Here is a 24,270-nt window from a genome sequence, read left to right as displayed (position 1 = left end):
CATGGAAAAGACCACCTGACACTGGTGGCAGTGTGGAGGAGGGAGAGAGAGTTAGTGGTCATCTCAGCCTGATGCCTTCCAGTTCCAGCTCTCATGAGGCTTTTTGTACTCTGTACAAACTTGTGTTCTCATGTGTCCTACTTTCTTTCTACAATAAAGTTTCCTTTGTTCTTGAGTTAGTTTCAATGGGTTCCTGTTACAATCAAACGAGACTTCACTAAACCACCTCTCTCCTTGGGTTGGGGGCCACATTTCTGCCCCTTGGCTTGTGTCCTGCTACACTCAGGAAGATGCGCTCCATGGCTGCCTCTAGGGCTGTTCTGGAGGTGGCATTGAACTAGCTCCGGCGAGCATCCTGACGAGGCTGTTCCAAGGAAGGGAGGGAGCATGCGCGAAGCAGTGAGTTGGTAATGGGTATGGAGTTTTACTGTAGCTCTTTCTACATTTGAAGGCTCAATTCTTACCCTTAATTGCTTATGGTCAACTTTGGGAAAAAATGTTAGGGCAAATTAGGAGATGACATTGTCAAGTGGGGATAGGAGGGCAGGCTGTGGCAGAGCCTGGGGATGCTGAAGGAGTTGAAGTAGATGGTAAAGGAGTTGTGGCCTCATTCTCTGGACCTTTTCATGCTGAGAAATGACATGAACTTGCAACATTAAATTTTCTAGCCCTGCAGGGGCTCTTAGGTCTTAGGACAAATCCCTCATTTTACTGATAAGGAAACAGAGGCTGAAGAATGAAAACATGGTAATGATAGGTAACATCCAGTAATCTCTTTCTTAGGGCAGGCTCTGCTCCAAGCACTTTACACTTATCAGCTCACTTAGCCCTCAAAATGACCCTATGGAGTTGGCACAATTGCCATTTTCATCCCATAGAAGAGGGAACTGAGACACAGAGGGGTTAAGTAACTTGCCCAAAGTCACACAGTAAGCAGGGGATGGAGCGAGGATTTGAACGCAGGAAATCTTGATTCAGAGGCAATGCTTTTAGACATTATACATCACTGCTTCTCATAAGCATGGAAGATCACTGGACCTTTATTATTATAAATAAAAGCTGGTGGGGGGTGTGTGTGGTTTTTCCAAACCGGATGAGGCAGCATGTCATGATTCATAGAAAACACTTGAAGTCAGGCCATGGTTTTAATGAAAGAAAAGTGATTAAAAATCTAGAAAATCAAAAATCAGAACACAACAATAGTTTAGTAGACATATGTCATCTCCAATGATTTAAAGGAGATGAGAAAAGAAAATTCTGAAACCTTTTCTTCCAGTCCCTGGAGCCATATAAACTGTTTCAACTTTAAAGAAAAATAACATCTGCTTGTGTATTGCTTCCCATGCCACAGGTGGTGTGATAATCCTGTGGGCTGGTTCAAGTCATCCTCCAAAGCAAAGTCTCCTGAAGGTGAAATAATCAATGCCTGTGTTAGGGGCCACCATTATCTGACCTTTTATGGTCAGGAAAGCCTTGAATCCAGAGGAATATAAAAGCTGGAGTGATTTTTCTAATGGATTTTTAATAAATGGGTGGCTCTTCAAAGCTCAGAGTTTTATGCAAGAACCATTCATGGCTTGTCAATTCAGGTATTGGTTAGGTGTTACAGACATTAGTTGGATCCCTGAAAATGTGGAAAACTGAACTGACACAAAAAGTTCTCTTTCCTTCTACAAACAGATAGAAATGCTGGACAAATATAACAAAACACATTACAGAAATATGTAAATGAGTTTAGAAAAACTGCCCAGATGCCAGAAATGGGGAAGAAAGTCTAACTCAAAACAGTAAGCAGGAGCTAGTGCGTGGTGAGCTGTTGGGGCCCTGGACTGGGATACGGGCCCCAGGAGCTGGAGGCGGGGGTTTAGCAGCCCATACGTGGAAAGAAGGGGAAATCTTGAGCCAGTGAGAAGTGGGGCATGGGAGGGCACGCCTGCGTACAGCGGATGTTTTAAAGGGCTGCCGTGTTTGTGAATAGGGCATGAGAAAACCCTCCATCAAGCATTTGGGAACGTGGCAAGGAAGCTTGCTTCTGCCCGAGGCACCTCCAAGAAATGGAACTCCCAATCTCTCTCACGCGTAAATGCAGGGTCCAGGTGTATACTAGCTGTGCAGTGGGCAATTCCAATCTGAGAAATGACACAAAAACTTGGGTGGGACCAGGAGAAGAAAATATAAAGTCACTGTAAAGACACCATCACTTGAACCTTTTTTCCTCCAACAGGAAAAAAAGAAAAAGAAAAAAAAAAAAAACTACTGAGGCTCAGTATGGTGGCTCATGCCTGTAATCCCAGCACTTTGGAAGGCCAAGGTGGGTGGATCACCTGAGGTCAGGAGTTCGAGACCAGCCTGACCAACATAAAACCCCGTCTCTACTAAAAATACAAAAATTAGCTGGGCATGATGGTGGGTGCCTGTAATCCCAGCTACTCAGGAGGCTGAGGCAGGAGAATTGCTTGAACCCAGGAGGCGAAGGTTGCAGTGAGCTGAGATCGCACCACTGCACTCCAGCCTGGGTGACAAGAGCGAAACTCCATCTCAAAACAACAAAACAAATACCACTGAAGATGATCAAACAATTTAAAACCAAAGAACAAACTAATGACACCGAGAGAGCGAGTTCAATGGAAAGGAAAAGTACTCTCTAAGATTATGAGAAAATAGAATAATCTGAAAGAGACAATTAGACATATTTAAAATTATTGAAGAGATAAAAGTAGCCCTAATGAAGGATTAGAATAGTGGAAAGAAGCAAATGTGGACTGGAAAAGGAGACTCCAGCAGAGAGGAAACCCAACAAGGCCGTGCCCACATTTGTGCCCACATTTCCCCAACGGATGCACAGATTCCTCTAAGGAAAAAAGTTCCTCATATGGAAATAATCATGTATGTGCCTCTCCCACTTTGTCTGTGAATTTCGTCTGAGTAGAGACAAAGTGGTCCTGCATTCAACTTTCCAGCCTCCTTTTGTGCCATAATCCCCTCACTATCCTTGTGCCATACTAGTCTTTTTTTAGTTCTATGCACAATAAGGTATGTTCTCCCATAGGCCCTTTGCATGTGCTGTTGCTAGCATCTAAAATGATTTTCCCCTACACTTGTCTTTTGAGTTTCTGCTTCATGGTCACTTGTTAGGGAGACTTTCCCTGACGAGTTTATCTAAAACAGGCCCCTCCCTACTCCTAATCCTCTTTATGTCACCACCACCTTTGTTGGTTTCTTTTCACTTAAATATATATATTTTACTTGTTTTCCTTTTCTCCACCGTTAGGATGTAGGCTCATGAAGGAAAGGAGTTCTCTTGATTACTGCTGCATCTGCAATGCCTAGCATATAGTAGGTTTTCAGTAAAATTACCAAATGAATAAAAAGTTCAATAAGTATTTACAAAGTTATTGAAGGAACAAACTATTCAAGAAACATTTAGGAAGCATCCAATACTATGCCAAGCTCAGGGGATACAATAGTGGGAAGGGCAGCTTTAAACCTTGTTGTTTAGTGAGGGAAAGACATCAAACAAATATGTAAGTGTGATGATGCTAACAATAGGAGAAGTACAAAGTGCTGGGAGAGCACTTGGGAAGATCAATTTAGTACAGAATCAGGGAAAGCCTCCTGGAAGAAGCAACATCTAAGCTAAGTCCTGAGGGATGAATAGGAGTTCACCAATTACAAGGCTGCTGGAAGATGTCCTGGCTGAGAGAAGGTCCAGAGACAAGACGGGCATGGCCCTCTTATGCAGACTGAAAGAGGTTCTGTATGCCCAAAATTTAGAGTTGGAGCAAGAAATAAAATTGGAGAGGTAAGACAAGGCCAGGACATAGAGGGTATTCAGGCTATGATAAGGAATTCGGACTTTATCTTAGGGTAAAGGAGAAGCCATTAAACATTTTAAGTGGGAGAGTGGCATGATCTGATTTATTTTTTATAAAGATGGCCCTGGGGCAGCATGGGTAATAGGAGCAGAATCAGAGGCAGGGACATCAGGAGGCTAGTGCAGCAATTTAGGCAAGAGATAAGTGGAGGGAGGTAGTGATGAGGGCAGATTGAACTGGATGAATTTAAAAGAGAAGGCATGAGTTTTGGTGTGGAGAGATCAGGGATTCTAGCCTGAATAACTGAGTGAAAGGGGCATCATCTTTGGGCCAGCATCCAGCAGAGAAGCAGACACTTAGTAAACATGCCAGAAATATGGGCTTACTGAAGTAGAAATGGTCTTAGTGGGATGAAGTGTTTTCATAACGAGTATTCATAAGCACACTTTCCACTCCCACACCAACCTACAAGTGTAATCTACCATTTCCTACAGCCCCCGCCTGCCTTGGATTACCCATTTGTGACCTGCCAGACTAGCCATAGTTCAGTATTTCTAATTTCCAGTCCCCAGGTGTCCTGGCCACCAGGACCCACTTGCCTTTGTCCTCCCACGAAGGAGTGAGCATTGTGGCCTTCCCCAGCCCCAGCTACTAGTGCCACTACTGCCAATAATTTTGCTGTAATTTTTCATTAATTTTCTTGGTGTTTTGCAGTTATAGTAACATTAAAATTTATACTCAACAGTATTATTATAACTTTCCACTATTAATGGGATTAGTATTTTTGTTCATTTGTGCTTGAAAGTCATTAGCATAAAATTTACCTCCAACAATAGCTATTGTGATTCTTCATGCCCTTGAAACTTGCAGTGAGCAGTAAGTTTATAATAAGAGAATGCTGGTAAGCATACAAATGTCTTTCTTGAGAAAAGAGGGCTTTTTATTTTCATCATGGCTGGACTCAGGTTCTTTGACAGAGTGATTGGTAGGATAAAAAGTATTAAAGGCTGAGAGCACTGTGTTAGTTTGTTGATGTTTTCAAGCAAGTTTCTGGTTATTCAGAGGACACTTTCATATTCTAGGAGGATTCATATTCTTGCTTCTTTTACTGTTGTTTCTTACCCGACTTACAAAAAAAATATAATTAATTGTGTGCTTGCGGGGAACAATATTTAGAAAGATGAATTATTTGGAATCCTGAAATCACCCTATCCTACTGACTTTCCCAGGAGCTGGGGAACCCGAGGCACTGAGAGCAGAGGCCAGATTGAGAGGTTGGCAAGAGGAATTTCTCTGTGGGGCAGCTGTGTGGGACGGGGAAAGTATACAAGTAGGCCTGGCTTCATGGGCAGGTGACCTGTGCAATCTCACAGGACCCCGTGCTATGAAATTCACGGTATTACCATCTTGAGATTCTCAACAAGTTTTGAACAAGTGGCCCCAGGTTTACACAGAGCAGATTATACATCTAGTACTGTCTGGGCTTTGGAGCCAGACAGAGTTGGGTTTAAGTCCTGGTATTCTCTGCTGTTGAACTTGCCTTGGTTTCCTTATCTGTAAAACTGGGATAATAATAGCATCCTCTCAGCCTAGATGTGAGGGGAGCTAAAAGTAGATATCCAGCACCCAGGGGGCCTGAAAGGTGGTGATGGGCTCTGAGATATGCTCATTCCCATGTGCGGTACCCATAATTAAACTCGTTATTACGACTGTATGTCTGAAACACTAGCCAGCTGGGATAGGCAGACAGATGTTGCCTGTGTGGTAATACAAGCCAATCACAGGCATGCTGATTAGGAACATACCAAAGAACCTTTTCCTAAGAGGGACATTCTGAGACTGGCAGTGGTGGTGGTGGGGGTTCCCACCCATGAGTTTTCAATCTTTTTACTGCTATGACACATGTCACATAATGTTCACCAGCACAATATAGTTCCAGTTACATATGATTCCTGCAGGCTTCTTTTTCCAGAAACCTCTCAAGTAAGCCAACAAGTGAGACTGATGTTATCGTGAAGATGCCCCTGACCCTGATGTAATTAACTGGCAAACTTTAATATTTCAACTACTATTTGTAACAAAAGGTTTTCAAGATTCCACACTATGGAGCTTGACAAATCAGGGAGGCATAATTCCATACTTGAGAACTGGGAATGTGGACCCCCAGGATCCCAAACAAGGGTTCCCCCATGATAGGCCAGACAGACTAGTGCCAATATGGTGCCCTGCATAACTCTGCCATAGTCTGAAGGAGTGATGCCAATTGTGAGGCACGGAGCCAGAGTCAGAGAAACAGAGCATAGTCAGATAGCTCATCTTGGATGAATAGCATGCACTCCTAAAACATCTGGTCAAACATCTTTTTTTCCAAGAAAGGAGGAAAGACTTCAAATCAAATTAATAAGAAACATAAGCTCATTCTAGGGCATTTTTCTGATTCCTCAGGGGATTTATAGCAGGAGTCAGAGTGACCTTTGTTGCATCCGATTTAGGGTTTGTGGGCAGCTTGGAGTCCAGATGGTAGGGAGCACTGCAGGCCTCAGCTGTGCTTGCCCTGCTGTGCGGCTCAGGCCTCTGGGCACATGCATACCGGGAGATGGGGTCCCTGGTGTTTCCTTAGCCTCCTGCATCGTCTCAGGAGATGTGAGACAGGAGCACAGGGAGGGCAACAGCCTCTTAGTGACCTGTGTTGTAAAATGATCACATCCCAAGCATGCTTTCCTCTTTCCTTACTTCCTCCAGAGCACTTGGTGGGCAGTGGGACATGCTCCCATGTGTTCTCTCAGGCTGGACGGGCTTTTGTGGGTAGTGATGGCTAAAGCTGCCCTGCCACGTCTTGCAGTAAACCACCACTGAGCCACGCGGCTCTTCTTCCAAGGTTTTCTCATTAGCCTCCTCTCTGGTGTCAACCTGATCAGGCTTTTGATGAAGGACGATGGCATTGTCAGCCAAATGAATTGACAAGAATTATGGGCTTTTTCTCCCTTATCTCGCAGAGGCATCAGTGAGGGCCTAGATAATGGGACTGCTCCTGGGCCCACACAACATAGGACAAAGAAGACGCCTTAGTCCATAATGATTATGATGAACTAACGACTAATTTATCAAGTACCTCAAGACATAGTTGCAAAAAGCACGTGCCAACACACAAACGCTTATTTTGGGGATTTGGCTGGACAGCTTGACTATTACTCCTCTGACCCTCTCAAAGATCACAGTAAGAAAACCTTAATTCATGGCTTTGACTCTCAGGAGACTAGAGACAAGGCATCCCAATAATGTGGCCACAGCAGCAGCATTTAGCACAGGCTGAAGAAAACATGAATGCAGTCAGGGACAATCTGAGACAACAAAATGGATATTTGTGCCTCTGTCTGTCCTCTACTTAACATAAAACCCCAAACTCAGCAAATAGATTTTCTTCTAGCACACTGTACTGCAAATTTCAAGCCTCTGGGAACAATATCTAAGGAGTGCTTTGATTGCATTTCTGTTATTTGGTCATTCTGTGATATTTTGTCTTACCTGTTGTCGAATTTCTTCCTCCATTTTCACGGGTGAGCCCAATTCTGCAACTTGTTTGACACCTTCGCTGGCATATCCTCCATATTCCCACAGTACATAATTCTTGGAGTGGGATCCTCCAATGATTGCAGACCAGTGATTGGCCCGACCTGGGAAAGTCAATCAGGATGCAGTTATCAGTGTGGCTGTGGCTGAAACATGAGTCCCTTAAATGATGGTGAGGATGTGTAATTGGACAATGATTCAAAGAGCACTGACTAAGCACCTGTTCTGTCTTAGGCCCTGTGCTATTCAGTGATAAGAGAGAGTTCCTATAAGCAAATAGGTCTTGGGAATGTATAGACAGGTAATAGCAGATGTTGAACAAGAGAGAGGCAGCCCAGAGATGCGTTCTGTCTAGGAAGGTCTCAGAGAAGGGGATAGTTGAGAGAATGTTAAAAGCTGATCATATTTGTAAGGCAAAAGAGAGTAGAAAGGACTGTTCTGGCAGACTCCCATCCGAGTGCTAACCGGGCCCGACCCTGCTTAGCTTCCAAGATCAGACAAGATTGGGTGTATTCAGGGTGGTATAGCCATACCCAGACTCAGAAACATTAAATAACATTGTGTGTTTGGAGAGTCATAAGTAACTCAGCATTGCTGTGTCACAAACTGTCAAGGGGAACGTTAGGGGATGATGCCAGGGAGGTAGGAAGAAGCTGGCTCATGAATGGCCTTGCTCTAAATGCTTCAGGAGTTTGGATGTCATTTGAAAGGATCTGAAAACCACTGAAGGGTTCTGGCAGAGGAGTGATATAATTGCATTTGAATTTTAGATAAATCATCCAGACAGCAGTGTGAAGAATGCATTGGAGGGAGCACAGTTGGAGTGGAGAGCTGGATAGGTAAGCAAGGAGCAAAAGATAGAAGAAATGTGTGCGGACCAGCCTTAGAAGTAAACATGGTTGATTTCAGCTTAGTTTCATGTACATTTCAGTACAAGGGGCAATTAACTAAATTTAAAGGATGGGATAGACAGTTTGAATATGTGGAAGTGACCATTCCACAGTGATTTGGTGAAGATCACATGGGATGGCAGCTGCAGTAGGATGTGGGAGGGAATTAATGCACAACACGATAGCATGGGAAAACAGAGTAACATCTGGGCTGGACCAAGACAGAACTTGACTTGAGGATTTTATTTAAGTCCCCAAGGAAGGGAGGAAGAAGGAACTGATAGTATCAGCACCCTACTGGATTTGTTTTTGCATGTGATGAATATAGATGCATAAAAATTTATTATTTACTAAGTTACATATAGTTAGTTCATCACAGGGTTGGCTCAATTCTCAGCCATTCTTTGGTTGCTTAAACAAAGTCTCGAGTTAAATAACATTTTCAGGCATAGCAAAGAGGAAAACTTGAACTGGGTGAACCCAACTGACATTTTCAGTTTCCCACCTGGTGGCCCAGAGTGGCAGAACTCTTCAGCCCAGCACCTAGGAAAGTGGTTCTGAACATGGCCTGGTTCTGTTTACAGCTCACATCGCTTCCCTATGGCCCTTTGCTCCAGGGGCACATCAAGAACATAGGTGTAAAGCCAGGCTGCACCTTCCTGGCCTGCTGAGGGCAGCCATGGCCCACCCCAGGCAGAGGACCATGTGGGTTTGCCCAATTGCTTGTTCATTATTTCCTACACATCAGGAAAATGCAGACCCCATGTTTATCCCTCATCTTTCATATCCCTAGAGTAGACAGATAGAGATGCTGCCAGCTGTTTCTCTAACTCATTTCTTGGGTGAAGAGAGTCCTAGCTGTCGTCTAAGCCAAAGTACGCTTGTGTAGGGGCAATGGCTGGTAGCCAGTAATGGCCTTAGGTTCATGTGGACAGAGTGACCAGCTTCAGAATCTCTTGCTCTCCCTGCCCTTCTCCACCAAAATACTACTTGTTTCAGGCCTGTCCTGCCTGAAATTCTGTACCTTAGTGCAGAATTACCATATGCTCTTTGCTCTGTACTCTCTTCTTGTTTGGCTTAGCCAACTCCCATTCCTCCTTTATAAAATACTCAGAAGTTCCTCAAGACCACCGCAGGCCAACCTAAGCTTTTGTCTTCTGTCTTGCCATAGCACAAATCACATTTATTATCACTGTTACAGTCTGTTATTTCACTAGCCTGAATGTTTCTTGAAGGAGCCTGCCTTCAGCCCAATACCTAGTGCTGTGCCTAGTGTGTTGTTAGTGCTCAGTATATGTTTCCAGAAGCATTTCATCCAGATAATCAAATGGGAGGGCAGCAGTATATGCACTTGACATAGTTGGGAACAAGCTTGCACAGATTTGATTCACTGTGATTAAATTCAAGCCTTAGTTCAGCAGAGTTGATAAGTTCAGCAGAGTTGACACCTGCTAAGCTAAGGCAGTATCCTATGTGCTGTTAAAAAACAAAGAGCAACAACAAAAAAGAAAGGCATTGGTCTTAGAGCCAGCAGACAGGGATTGAAACGCTAGCATAGACACTTACTGGCTTTGTAAACTTGGTTAAATTCAATTACTTTATTTCCCTGAGTCTCAGTTCCCTCATTTGTAATTCAGGGATGATAATGTCGACCTTATCAACCTATTATGAGAATTAAATTAAATTATTTAAAAGTGAGACAATATATTAAAATCACTACTGGCACACAATAGACAGTCAATAATTATAGTTTCTTCCTTTCATGGTTGTTAGGGAGGCTACAAAACTGAGTAAAACATGAAATCTGCCTTTAATTCAGTATAAGAGATAAGAAATATGTACTATAAGTAAGACAATGGGAACATGTACAATCCTAGGGGATTAGGGGAGGGACCCAGATGGATCTTTCTGGCTTATTCATATAACTTCCATTATGTGCCAAGCACAGTGGCGGGCCCTGGACACTGAGGAGGACTGGATATGGTGTTGCCCTGAAGGGACTCACAGTCTGCGGGTGGGGGAAACAGATGGATAAGCGGATTAATTACAATACACTGTGGTCAGGGTTATTTATAGCACAAGAATGCAGAGCACAGAGGATGGAGCAGCTAACTCCAAATTTCCCAGATCCAAGGAATCGAAGTCCAAAGGCATGAGTGCAGAGAAGCAAGCACCTCAAGCGTGGGACCTATCTTTATGATTTTCATTCTTAAATAAAATTTAATTACACCACTTCAACCTCATAGCCAGCACAGCTGTTAGTTTCCTGCAATGGTCTTGCAACATAACATACTAATTCAAATTTTAACACGTTTAATGACATCAACCAAATAACAGATATTTGAAAGGCACTTGGCCAGGGGAAAGGAATAAGACTATGTCCCTGCCCTGGGGTGACAAGACAGGCACCTGTGGAAAAACAATTTGCAACATTACAAAGGGTATTGATGTCAGGTGAGCAGCAGTCACTCAGGTGCAAAATGGTGCAGGGAAGAAAGGCATGGTGACCAGCCTCCAGGCCCCATTTATAACCATAAATCAGTCATTCAATCTCTCAGAGCCTCGGTTTCCCTTTAAAAAATAGAAATAATAGTTACCAAACTGGAGTATCGCCCAGAGTTGTACAAATTAATTGAGACAGTTTTGGAAAGAATTGTGAAAGCTGTAAAGAATTGTACAAAACAAAGCTCTTGGTATTATTACAGATATGAAGCACCAATCCAAAAGAAGGTGGGCGAGCAAGGAAACTTTCCAGTTGGAAGAAGGGCGCCTAGAGATGTAAAGAAATAGGTAGAAAAGAGGATAGTGTGCTGGGCACAGGACTGGCAGGCTAGTTGGAGCAGGGATTTAATGAACAATATAGATGCTAGGCACAAACACCTAGTAGGTGTTAGGACGATGCTCTCCTATGTGTAATCCTCACTATAACCTTATCCTCTTGTTACATATGAAGAAACTGAGGCCCAGAGGGCTTAAGGAATCAGCCCAAACTCACAGAGCAAGGAAGGGGTAAAACTGAGGTTCAAGCCCAGGTCTACCTGACTCCAGAACACATGTTCATCTCCCTACATCCCACTGTGAGGTCAGGACACAGAAGAGATGATTGGATGGACTGTAGAAACAAAGAAATCAGATGAAAAAGAATTTCAGGGCTAGGTTGTGGTGGGTGCTGAGTACCCATGGTGGTAAATGGCATTGGGAAAGGGGGAAACATGATCGAAGATTTATCCTGTGAAGAATGACATAACAATAGTTAGCATGTATTAAACTCATATGGATTGGCTCTGCGTCCCTACCTGAATTTCATCTCAAGTTATAATTCCCACGTGTCGAGGGAGAGACCTGGTGGGAGGAGACTGGATCATGAAAGCAGTTTCCCTTATGCTGTTCTCATGATAGTGAGTGAGTTCTCATGAGATCTGATGGTTTGAAAGTGTGTGGCAGTACCCCCTTCATTCTTGCTGTTTCCTGCTGCCTTGTGGAGAAGATGCCTGCTTCTCCTTCACCTTCTGCCATGATTATAAGTTTCCTGAGGCCTCCCCAGCCATGCTGAACTGTTAGTCAATTAAACTTCTTTTATTTGTAAATTACCAAGTCTCAGGTAGTTCTTTATAGCAGTGTGAAAATGGACTAATACAGAAAATTGGTACCCAAAGTGGGGCACTGCTATAAAGATACCTGAAAATGTGGAAGCAACTTTGGAAGCGGGTAACAGGCAGAGGTCAGAACAGTTTGGAGGGCTCACAAGAAGACAGGAAGATGTGGGAAAGTTTGAAACTTCCTAGAGACTTGTTGAGTGAATTTCACCAAAATGCTGATAGTGATATGGACGATGAAGTCGATGTTGAAGTGGTCTCAGATAAAAATAAGAAACTTATTGGGAACTGGAAGTAAACGTTACACTTGCTACACTTTGGCAAAGGGACTGGCAGCATTTTTCTTCTGCTCTAGAGATCTGTGGAACTTTCAACTTGAAAGAGAGGATTTAGGATATCTAGTAGCAGAAATTTCTAAGTAGCAAAGCATTTAAGATTTGACCTGGTTGATTCTAAAAGCATATAGTCATATGCATTCACAGAGAGATGGTCTGAAATTGGAACTTATGTTTAAACGGGAAGCAGAGCATAAAAGTTTGGAAAATTTGCAACCTATGTGGTAGTGAAAAAAAAAAAAAACATTTTCTGGGGAGAATTTCAAGCAGAAATCTGCATAAGTAAAAATCAAAATGTTAATAGTCATGACAATGGGGAAAATGTCTCCAAGGGCATTTCAGAGATCTTCACAGCAGCCCCTGCTATCACAGGCTGGGAGACCAAGGAGGAAAAATGGTTTTCTGGGCCAGGCCCAGGGCCCTGCTGGTCTGTGCAGACGCAGGACATGGGGCCTTTTGTCCCAGCTGCTCAAGCTCCAGCCGTGGCTAAAAGAGACCAAGGTGCAGTTTGGGCCATTGCTTTAGAGGGTGTAAGCCCCAAGCCTTGGCTGCTTCTATGTGGTGTTGGGGATCTGTGGGTAAACAGATGGCAAGAATTGAGGTTTGGGAACCTCTGCCTAGATTTCAGAGGATGTATGGAAATGCCTGGATGTCCAGGCAGAAGCCTGCTGCAGGGCAGAGCCCTTATGGAGAACCTCTACTAGGGCCATGCAGAGGGAAAATGTGGGGCTGAAGACTCACCACACAGAGTCCCCACTGGGACACTGCCTAGTGGAGCTGTGAGAAGAGGGTCATCATCCTTCAGACCCCTGAATGGTAGATCCACTGACAGCTTGCACTGTGCACCTGGAAAAGCTATGGGCAGTCAACACCAGTTTGTGAAAGCAGCCTTGGGGGCTGTACCCTGGAGAGCCACAGGGGTGGAGCTGCCCAAGGCCTTGGGAGCCCACCTCTTACATTGATGTGGCCTGGATATGAGACACAGAGTCAAAGGAGATTATTTTGGAGCTTTAAGATTTAATGACTGCCTTGGGTTTTGGATTAGACTGGGGCCTGTGATCCCTTTGTTTTGGCCAATTTCTCCCATTTGGAATGGGAGCAACTACCCAATGCCTGTATCCTCATTTTATCTTGGAAGTAACTAATTTGCTTTTGGTTTTACAGGCTCATAGGCAGAAGGGACTTCCCTCGTCTCAGATGAGACTTTGGACTTGGACTTTTGAGTTAGTGCTGGAATGAGTTAAGACTTTGGGGGACTGTTGGGAAGGCATGATTGTGTTTTGAAATGTGAGAAAGACATGAGATTTGGGAGTGTATTTTGAAATGTGAGAAAGACATGAGATTTGGGAGGGTCCAGGGGCAGAATGATATGGTTTGGCTCTGTCTCCCCTCAAATATCATCTCAAGTTGTAATTCCCACATGTCGAGGGAGGGACCTGGTGACAGGTGATTGGATCATGGGGGTGATATCCCTTATGCTGTTCTCATGACAGTGAGTTCTTATTAGATATGATAGTTTAAAAGTGTGTGGCAGTTCCCCTTCACTCTTGCTCTCTCCTGCCACCTTGTGAAGAAGGTGCTTGTTTGTCTTTCACCTTGTGCCATAATTGTAAGTTTCCTGCGGCCTCCCCAGCCATGTGGAACTGTGAGTCAATTACACCTCTTTTTAAATTAGAGTCTCAGGTAGTTCTTTATGTCAGTGTAAAAACAGACTAATACATGAGCCTTTACTATGTGTCAGGCACAATGGGAAGGTCTTGACTTATGTTATCTCATTAAACACTCAAAAAGAAAATTCTTAATACAGATGCTATTCTCATTCAGTTAACCCAAGAATGCAGAGGCAGGCAAGTGATGACACTGCGATTCAAAGTTGAGTCAAAGAGCCAAAGACCAGCTCTTCTTTGCTGCATGGTACCATACCTTTGGTAGGACATACCCAGGGATAGGAAGGGAGAGGGTCTGAAGGTGAGGAGACCAAATAGGAGGCCCTTTGACATTCCCTTCATGAATCATGCAGGGTCTGACTTAGGGCAGTGGTAGGGGGAATGGGGACAAGGGGCCAGGAGTGTGAGACAATAAGACAGAAGACTGAACAGTCCTTGGGAGGCATTTTGGTAAAGTAGTTAAAACTGGTTTGTTTTTTTTTTTGGAGGTCACATCTATATATATTCTAGTCTTGGTTCTGAAACTTTCTACATTAAACACATCAGTTAGTCACTCTCAGTCTCAGTTTCTTCATTTGTAAAATAGGGATAGTAATAAAATCAGCCTCCTAGTATTGTTCTGAGGCTGAAGTTCATGAAATGGTGACTAGTGGTTGGCACATAAAATGGGGTCAATAAATATTAGCCAGTAAAATTAAATCTAAGTAGAGCAGGGAAAACACAGACATATTTCTGTAAGGTATGGTAACCAAAGAGAATCTAATTGGGTGATTGGGGGTGTGGAGATGACAGGAATGTCACATGCAAGTATCTGAATCTGAAAAACGGAGTCAAGGAATCATCTAAATGGGACTCCATGATCTGGGGTCTGCAGAATGAGGTGGTTAAGCAGATCTCTGTTAGCTGCGACACAGGAAAGTTTATGCTTGGGCCCCACATCCTCTAGTAAATAGAGGAGGAGAGAGAAAAGACTCAGGTATCAGGAGGGCTGCGAAGAAGGAGATGAGGTTAAATCTTGTGGCCTTAAAGGAAAACTCAGAGTCTCTGGAGTCTTTGGTGAAACACTGGGGACTCAGACCTAGGGAGAAGTAGCAGAGAAGCAGACTATCACTATCCTTTTTGACTTTCAGGTAAGGATATGGCTTTTTGATTGTGCATGTCCCTCACTGGTTCCAGCAGAGTTCAAGTGGCCTATCTGGGTTTGGATATTTATTCCCAATAGCTTAGATGAGGTCCAGAGGTGGGGGGAAGCTGGGAGGAAGAAATAATTAGACATGTAAGTTTAAGATACTGATGGCCAACCAGGTGCATTTGTCTAAAAAGCTACTCCAGGGAGATAATTTTGAGTATATGTGTAGCAACCTTCTTCCTAACATCCTTTCTGCTATCATCATTGGTACTAAATTACCAGTGTTCACAATGATGCTTGAAACACCAAGTGCTAATCAAATAACTCTGTTTGACATTTTGTCTAGTGTTGAAGGAGACAGGGTGCATGGTAGATAGATTCTCTGAGGTGTTCTGCACATGGCAGTGTGATGGTTAATTTTATATGTCAACCTGACTGGACTATGGGGAGGGCGGACATTTGATCAAACTGGTTATGTCTATGAGGGTGTTCTGGATGAATATTTGAATTGATAGATAGATAAAACAGACTGCCCTCCCTATTGTGGGTGGGCCCTATCTAGTCAGTTGAAGACCTGAATAGAACGTAAAGACTGACTCTCCCTGGAGGAAGAGGAAATGCCTTCTGCCTAATTGCCTTTAAGCTGGAACCTTGCTTTTTTTCCCCTGCCTTTGGACTTAAACTAAAATAGTGGCTCTTCCTGGGTCTTCAGCCTACTGGCCTTAGGACTGGAACTGAATCATCAACAACCCTGGTTCCCAGGCCTTCACACTCAGACTGGAACTACACGGTTGGTTCCCCTAGGACTCCAGCTTGCTAACTGCATGTCTTGGGACTTCTCGGCCTCTGTACTCAGGAAAGCCACATCCTTATAAATCTCTTCACCACCGCCTTGTCCCCCAACATACCCTGTTGATTTTATTTCTTAGGAGAACCCTAATACAACAGGTGTTCAGTGACTATCTGGATTTCCTGGCCAGTGGCTGCATTCCCCTGCCAATCCCAATTCTGCAGCAAGCCACCTATTCATTTCCTTGATACCCATTCATAATGGTTCTCCACAGAATGTTCTACAACCTTAGTGATTAGATTGCTACAACCTTCTATTATCTAACCTCAGCCTCACCCATATTGCTTTCAGCAAATCTTTGTTTTGCGCCCTTGATTGGGCCCTTATGGAATTTGCTATAGTTGTTATACATGACAGAGCTCCTCCAGCCTCTAAGTTCTAGGCTCCCCTCCTCCTTTTATTTCTTAGTAGATGACCTGGTCACTTAACTCTTCTGAGAAGACCAAGGTTAACCCATCTACAGACTCATCCATGCACAATGTGGCCAGTGACCAACAGAAAAGTATTGTGAACCTGCCAGTTCTATTCATAAAAGTTGTTTTGGATCTCACATCCCTCTTGCCCTTGTTATATTCATGCTAGGCACAGTTCCAGAACCTGCCTGGTTTCTGACACTTTGAATTTGGCTGCAGAACATGCCTTCTGTGGGTTTGCACCTGGGTGCTGCCCAGGACACAGCCTGTACTTGTCCTTTGGCATTCTCTGTTCTTGGCTGCCTCAAGAACTTACTCTGACCAAACCATTCTGGTTTTCAGGATCCCATCCCAGAATGGCCTCCTGGCAAAAGCAATGCATGGGGAAGTCTGTCATTTAGGCCAGAAATCCCTCAGTTTTCTATTATCCTGCCTTCTTCACTCCATTGTTTTTTTTCCTTCCCTAGGGCCTCATGGAAAGTGCCACTTTTCCATTCCCAGGAAAACTCTTGCACTTATAAAACTGATTACATTATTTTCTATTTCCTCTGAGGCCTCCAATAATAATATTTTATTAATTCATTCAATGAACATTTACTGGGATTATACTATGTGCTAGTCCAAGGATCAGTAAGCCACAGTTGCCTGTTTTCATTTCAATAAAGTCTTATATTTTATGTATTATCTATCTATTGTTCATGGCCACTTTCATGCTACAATGGCAGAGTTGGGTAGTTACAGCTGAAGATGACTGGCCTACAATCCCTAAAATATTTACTCTCTGGCCCTTCATACAAAAAGTTTTAAAACCTGTGCCAGGTCATAGAGACTCTGAGATGACTCAGACTTGATCCCTGTCCTAGAGATGTTCTGTCTGGAGGGTGGGGTGTGAAGGGCATGGAAGATAGGTCATAACAGGCAATTATAATAAAGCATGGGTGATACCACTTTGATAAAGGCAAACACAGAATATCAGAGCACATATAAGGGACACTTAACCCAGATGGTTCCAGAGGAGATGTCCTGGAGGAGATGGTAGGTGAGCTAAATTCCGAAGGATAAGTAGCAGTTAGGAAGGCAGCTAAGGTTATTTTTGCAGACAAAATAATAGATGCAAAAGCAGAGGCATAAGAAAAAGCCAGAGATATGTGTAAGACTACGAGTAGGTCATGGCAGTGTGTGTGTGTGTGTGTGTGTGTGTGTATATAAAGATTGGATGATCAATGTTGAGATCAGTCAGCCAGGCAGATCATGATGGGATATGACTGTCTTAATAGAAACTTTTTATCTTAAAGGCAATGTGAAGTAGAGAAGAGAATAAGATAGTCCTGTCTATAGACTACTCCCAGATCTGTATGTGCTCATTTGACTTCTGCTTCTGACTCTGATGAAGTAAATGGCACTGCACTAGCCCTCTGGACATAAATAACTATAAATGGGCAAAATATATTAAACACCAGTTTTCAAATGTTGGAAAACAGACCGCAAAGGACTATGATCACTGACAGTAGGGAAACACAAGAGGTGAGCCCACGTTTGCCTAGGCTTTCTGCCACAGACACTTTCTTGTTTACGGTGCAGGAAGGTGGAGTAGAACTGAGCATGGTAAACTGTCTGAGCTGAGGAGGTAGAGGTAAGAATTTGGGGCAATTGAAGTAGATAGGATTTATGGGCTAGAATGCCAGAGAGGAGGAAGCTGCACAGAGATGGAGCTTCAGAATATGCACAGAAGTCCCCTTAAATCTTTGACCAAACACTAAGCTTCACATGTGCAGGGTGACACTTTACAAGGCCTGGCAGAGAACAGTCCCTGGGGAGCTAAGAGGTGAATAGAGATTCTAGAGGTCACACAATGCCACAGATATAAAATGTCTACCCATCCATGTTAGAGAGACCTTGATGAACACTCTGTACATTCAACTGAAACCCTAGAAAGGCTATAATTTAGTGGCAAAACTACATTAGCCCTAGAGTAAAGGCTACTCTAGACTTACCCCAACAAAGCTTAGAAAACAGGCGTGGGAAAGGAATCAGGCAGATCCATCAGTAAATTAACCATCTGTCATACTCTTTAAAGGAAGATAAAAAATCCAGACACTCAACAACATAGTATTTACAATGTTCATCATGCAATAAAAAATTTCTAGACATGGCTGGGCATGGTGCTCAAGCCTGTAATCCTAGCACTTTGGGAGGCCTAGGTGAGAGGATCACTTGAGCACAGGAGTTTGAGATCAACTTGTTCAACATAGTGAGGCCTCATCTCTACAAAATTTTTTAAAAAACTAGCTGGGCATGGTGGCGCATGCCTGTAGTCACAGCTACTCCAGAGGCTGAGGTGGGAGGATCACTTGAGTCCAGGAATTCAAGGTTGAAGGGAGCTATGGTTGCCACTCATTCCAGCCTGGGTGACAGAAGGAGGTCCTGTCTCAAAAAAAAAAAAAAAAAAAAAAAAATTACAAGAGCAGTGTAGAAACAGGAAATGTAACCCAGAACCAGGAAAAAGCTCCACAGTCAATAGCAGGAGTTCCCAAGATGATTGACATGTGGGATTAACATACAAGAACTTTAAAACAGCTATTATCAACATGTTCAAGGATTTAAAGAAAAAATGGACATAATGATTGAACAGATAGGGAATTTTGGCAGGGAAATAAAAACTATTTTAAAAAGCTCCGATGAAAATTTCAGGAGTGAAAAATATAGTATCTGTGTTTGAACACAGCAAAGGAAAAGATCAGTGAACTAAAAGATAAGGTGATAAAAACAATTCAAAATGAAGCAGAGAGAAAAACGGGCTGAAAAAAATGAACTAGAGTACATATAACTGTGGAATAAAAACAAGTGGTTTAACATAGGGGTAATTGGAGTTCCAGAAGGAGAGAATAGATAGATTGAGTTAGAAAAATATTTGAAGAGACAGGCCAGGTGCAGTGGCTCACATCTGTAATCCCAGAACTTTGGGAGGCCGAAGTGGGTGGATCACAAGGTCAGGAGATCAAAACCATCCTGGCTAACACTGTGAAACCCTGTCTCTACTAAAAATACAAAAAAGTAGCTGGGTGTGGTGGTGGGCGCCTGTAGTCCCAGTTACTTGGGAGGCTGAGGCAGGAGAATGGTGTGAACCCAGGAGGTGGAGCTTGCAGTGAGCCAAGATCGTGCCACTGCACTCCAGCCTGGCCAACAGAGGGAGACCCTGTCTCAAAAAAGAAAAAAAAAAAAAAAGAAAAATATTTGAAGAGACAATGCCTGAAATTCTCCCAAATACCAACCTACAGATCCAAGAAGATCAACAAACCCCAAACAGAATAAAAACAAAGAGAATGATGCCTAAGCACAGCATAATCTAATAACGAGAGAAAAACAGAAAATCTTCAAAGCAACCAAAAGCAATAAAAGACACAACGAGGGAAACAAAGATAAGAATGATGACTTGCTTCAAAAACAAGGCAAACTAGAAGACAATGAAATGACAATTTTAAAGCTTTTAAAAAAATAAAAACTGTCATCCTAGAATTCTGTCTTGCAAAGATATCCTTCAAAAATGAGGGTAAAAATAAGACTTTTTTTTTAATAAATGAAAGCTGCGTGAATTTATTATTAGCACATCTGCAGTATATGAAATATTAAAGGAAGTTCTTTAGGCTGAAGGAAAATGAAAACAGATGGAAATACAGATCTACATGAAGGAATAAAGAGTGCTGGAAATGGGAAATATGTGAGTAAGGTGCACCTTTAATCTCTTCACTGAAGAGCTTCTGCCTTTAAGTAAAGAGGTTCAAGTTTTCTCATTCTGGGTGAAAAAAAAATCTTCTATCAATGCTTTGTTCTCACAAAAGCCCATCTTTTGCCTTTCCTGCACCTCCAGGCTTTTCAGGAAGGTCAGTCTGAACCCACTGCTTCCATTTCCTCTCCTTGAATTATCTCCCTTGCAATCGGAACGTGAGCTTATTTTCTCCACCAAGTCTTTAAAACTGATGTTTGCTCCCCTCTGTTCCCACATTTGAACAATTGCTGGGGGCATTCAGAGGAAAATTACTCTCTATCTTCATTTCTCATTTAAAAATAAAAGTATGCTTTGAATTCAGTAATATTCACCCCTTTTAATGTAAAGTCTAGCAAGTTTTGACAAATGCAGGCAACTATATAGTAACTACTATAATCAAGATAATGAATAGTTGTATTACCCACCCACATTCCCACGTAACAACCCCACCACCACTCCCAGCCCTTGGCAACCTCTGTTTTGTTTTCTGTCCCTATAGTTTTAAGTTTTCCAAGATATAAGTGGTCTCCCACAGTATGCAGCCTTTTGAGTCTGACTTCTTAGCATCATGCATTCAAGATTTATCCATGTTGTTGTATGTATCAGTCTCTCCTTCTTCTCAATTATCTAGAAAGAAGAAAAGGACCTCCTACTGGCTTAAGGATATCATCACATTCCTGTTTTCACCATATACTCACTGTGCAATCTTGAACAAGCTATGTAAATTCTCTAAGAGCCAGTTTTCTTATCTGTGAAATAGAAATAATAATAGTACCTGTCTTCTAGGGTTGTGATGTGGTTACAGAAGGAAATCCGTATTACAGCACTTAGCACAGTTCCTGGCACACAAGAAAACATTCAATAATGCTTATTTTAAATATCAATATTTTATTTCTCTAGGAAAGACAGAAATTGGTAGCAAACCAGGACATGCACAGGACCTGCCCATTAGGGTAGAACAAGGTCTTAGAGGACAGCAAGCATTTTAAAGTGAGGTAGTCAGTTCAGGTCACAGTCAGCACTGGGGGTGCAGAGGCCCCTTGGGAGGGTGGGCAAATGGTGGGAAAATAGTGGCAGAATGAGTCAGGCACACAGACAGAAGTTCCCAGAAGCAGGCAGTAAGGCTGCTGACATAAGCTGGGGGCTACTGCTCCAGCTCCAGCCTCTGAACTTAGGGTGGGGAACTGACAAGAAGCTGAAAAAGGAGTGAGGGCTAAAGCAACATCTCTGTTTGGAGACTCGAAGATATGGGCATGGTCATCTTGAGCATAGAGATAGTTTAGAACCCCAGAGAGTAGCCTCAAGGGACCCAGGGCCTGAATCAGGGCTGAAGGCTCTTTAAGTACTTCCTGCCTCACATAAATATTACCCTGGGAACTAGGAAATAAGAATCATTAACATGTAGTGAGACTTTAGTATATGCTTACATATTATTATTTAATCATGGAAATAAACTTATTTTACAGATTAGCAAATTAAAGCATAGATAGATTAAATGATGTACCCAGGACTACCCATCTAGAATATGGCAGAGCCAGGATTAGGATCCAGACTGACTCTCTCAAGAGTGGCACTATCCAGTTGAACTTTCCATGAAGATGGAAGTATACTATACTTCACTGTCCAATATGATAGCCACTTCTCATATGTGGCTACTGAGCACTTAAATGTGGTCAGTGTGACTGAGGAGATAAATTTTAAATTTTATTTAATTTAAAAAAACTAATTTAAATCTAATCAATTTTAATGTATCGAGTAGCTACCCTACTGGACAGTACAGCTCTAGAATTGGGCATATGTTTGTGTACTGCTAAATATAAGAACCAATTGTGCAGGTAGTCCTTTCTGGCACAAGGGGATGGGAGAGGAAAGACTCTACTGATGACTGGGGTCTCTCACAATTGTGGATCACATGTGGCAAGTAGACAGTTTGCAGGAGGAGTCTGCACTTGAACTAAGACTTGGCCTGTGGCAGCTACAATTGGTGCCCTGCATCACACTCTCCATCCACCTCCAATTTCAGCCACAACTATGGCAGGCAGGGGTGAGCACTTGCTAATGCTGTCAGTGAGTGTCCACCTCAAGGGCCTCTTCCTGTTTACTAACTCGTGGCCTTCTCTGAAGCTTTGAGAGTCCATTTGGCCAGCAAGCAAGTGCCTGGGAGTGTGGGGAAGTTCATGCTACTGCAGACAACCCTTGGTCTATAGGGGGTGGGTGCTAGTAGAAAATTCTGGAAAGTGGACAATTCTGGACACAATCTTTACACCTTTCAGAAGTACACTGATGCCAGTGACCTGAATAATGCACTTTTACCTTGACCCTTCCTCCTTCCTTGTTACTCTCTCCCTATTCCTTCACTTCTGCTTCCTCTAATACCTTCTACACAAAATACCTGCAGGCCTTGCCTCAGATTCTGCTTTTAGGAGAACCCAAATTGAGAAATGGCTTGTCCAACTAAGATCATGTGTCTGGGCCCAGAGATCCATAAAATAATTGTGGGGATTAGAAAAGAGGCAGTTAGGGGTGCTCCTCCTGATTCCACAAGCAGAATATAGGTAATCCTCTATCACTCCTCTATCCAAAGCTAGGGATGTTGTCTTCATTGTCATTGTCTCATCATCAATATCATTATCATCACAATCACTACCATTTATTATTGAGCATGTTCCCTGCATCATGTCCTTTACAGGGGTATCCTTCCATTCTCACAGTTGTCTTACTAGGAAGGTCAGTTACCATCCCCATGTTATGGTGAGGCAACTGAGTTGCAAGTAGGTGGCAGGGCTGAGATTTGCACTGACCTGCCAAACTTAAGGCCTTGCCCTTTCTACTCCACTGGGGATCCACAGCTTGAGCCAAGTTCAGATTTAGTCAGAAGGTCATTCTGATGTCACTCATGCCTGTCACCAGAATTAGTTCTTGGGGTGGAGATAATGGGGAGACATACGATGGGACCTATCCAGTGTCCTTGATAGCATTAGGGGTATTAACTCTTGGTGTTCATAGACTTCATCCTTCTTTGACCTCAGCCTTCCCAGCCCAATCTTTCTGAACTTCTGACTCTTGATTTATTTGTATATCTATAAATAAAACCTAGCTAATCACCTGATTCTCATCCCAGACACAAAGAACATAATTTCAGGGCACCCCCAAACTCTCATTCCCATTGGTACAATAAAGGCTGGTTGATGGTTTATTATGCACTGACAACACTACAATTATATATCTAGAAAGAATATTATTTAAAGGTGTCCTTCCAAGCTGACTTTTCCACATAAACACTGTTAAATATGGGAGAGAGGCTGTATTCCTGGAAAACTTCCAAATGTTTAATACTCCATTAACACTTGAGTTTGAAGCCCCAGGGAAGGAACTGTAGCACTATGGATGATAAATTCTAGCAATGTTTATCTAATTTAAAAAATCTAGAAGCTTGTATTTAAAAAGCTTAGCAGGAGCAGTAAACAACTTTGCTTTGTTTTTTAGAGTATAACAAAAAGAATGGACATCTCCCACCCCCATTAGTTCATTTTTTTCAGATTTGAATCTTAATTCTGACGGCTAAGCCCTGTAAATAAGTAAGCCAATGGTCTTCCGTATTTGAAAAGTTTTTAAGCAGAAGAGAAGAGGTAGTGAGAAACAGGAATTACTGAGCACCTGCCTGTACCAGATGCTTTATTATGCATTGTCTAACTTTCTTCTCAATGCTATTTCATTGATGAGGAAACAGGCTCAGAGAGGATCTATAATGTGACAGTGGACACACTGCCAGGGAGTGGTTGGACCATGACATGGCTCATGACTAGTTTGTCATTGGGAAAGCTTTTCGTTCTGTCAATAAGAAATAAACTAGAGGATCTGGGGGAAGTTTGTTAAGCTAATAATAGAAGCAAAGTCTATTTAACTAAGTCTATATATAGGACAAAAGAGGGGTCAGCCCAGGTAGAAAAAAATGCATCTCAAAATTGAAGGTAAAAGTGAAGATGGAAGCCCAATCTCTTTCATTGCCATAGATGTAGAAACCCCAAAATATTAGCAAACTATATCCAGTTAATTAGAAAAAGTATTCTATATAATAACAATGTGGGGTTTATTCCAAGAATACAAGGGTAGTCTAACATTCAAAATTTAATCAATACAATTCATCACATTAACAGAAAAAATTACATGAATATGTTCATAGACCACAGAAAAAGTATCTGATTATATTTGATACACATTCACAATAAGAAGACATTT

At 42.6% G+C, this 24,270-nt stretch overlaps 1 protein-coding gene across 1 annotated transcript in view; it reads right to left on the bottom strand.

Annotated features, from left to right (window-relative positions):
• The window catches only part of SPON1 (spondin 1), a 300,029-nt gene that overhangs the window by 115,581 nt on the left and 160,178 nt on the right, over positions 1–24,270 (bottom strand). The window contains exon 6 of the mRNA XM_003910193.5: positions 7,341–7,489. Within this exon, the coding sequence (XP_003910242.3) occupies positions 7,341–7,489 (149 nt within the window). The remainder of the gene's footprint in view (positions 1–7,340; positions 7,490–24,270) is intronic.

Source organism: Papio anubis, chromosome 12 (assembly GCF_008728515.1).
Source record: "Papio anubis isolate 15944 chromosome 12, Panubis1.0, whole genome shotgun sequence".
Classification (NCBI taxonomy): domain Eukaryota; kingdom Metazoa; phylum Chordata; class Mammalia; order Primates; family Cercopithecidae; genus Papio; species Papio anubis.
Note: the sequence above shows the minus strand (reverse complement) of the source record. Positions and strands in the feature narration are given on the sequence as shown.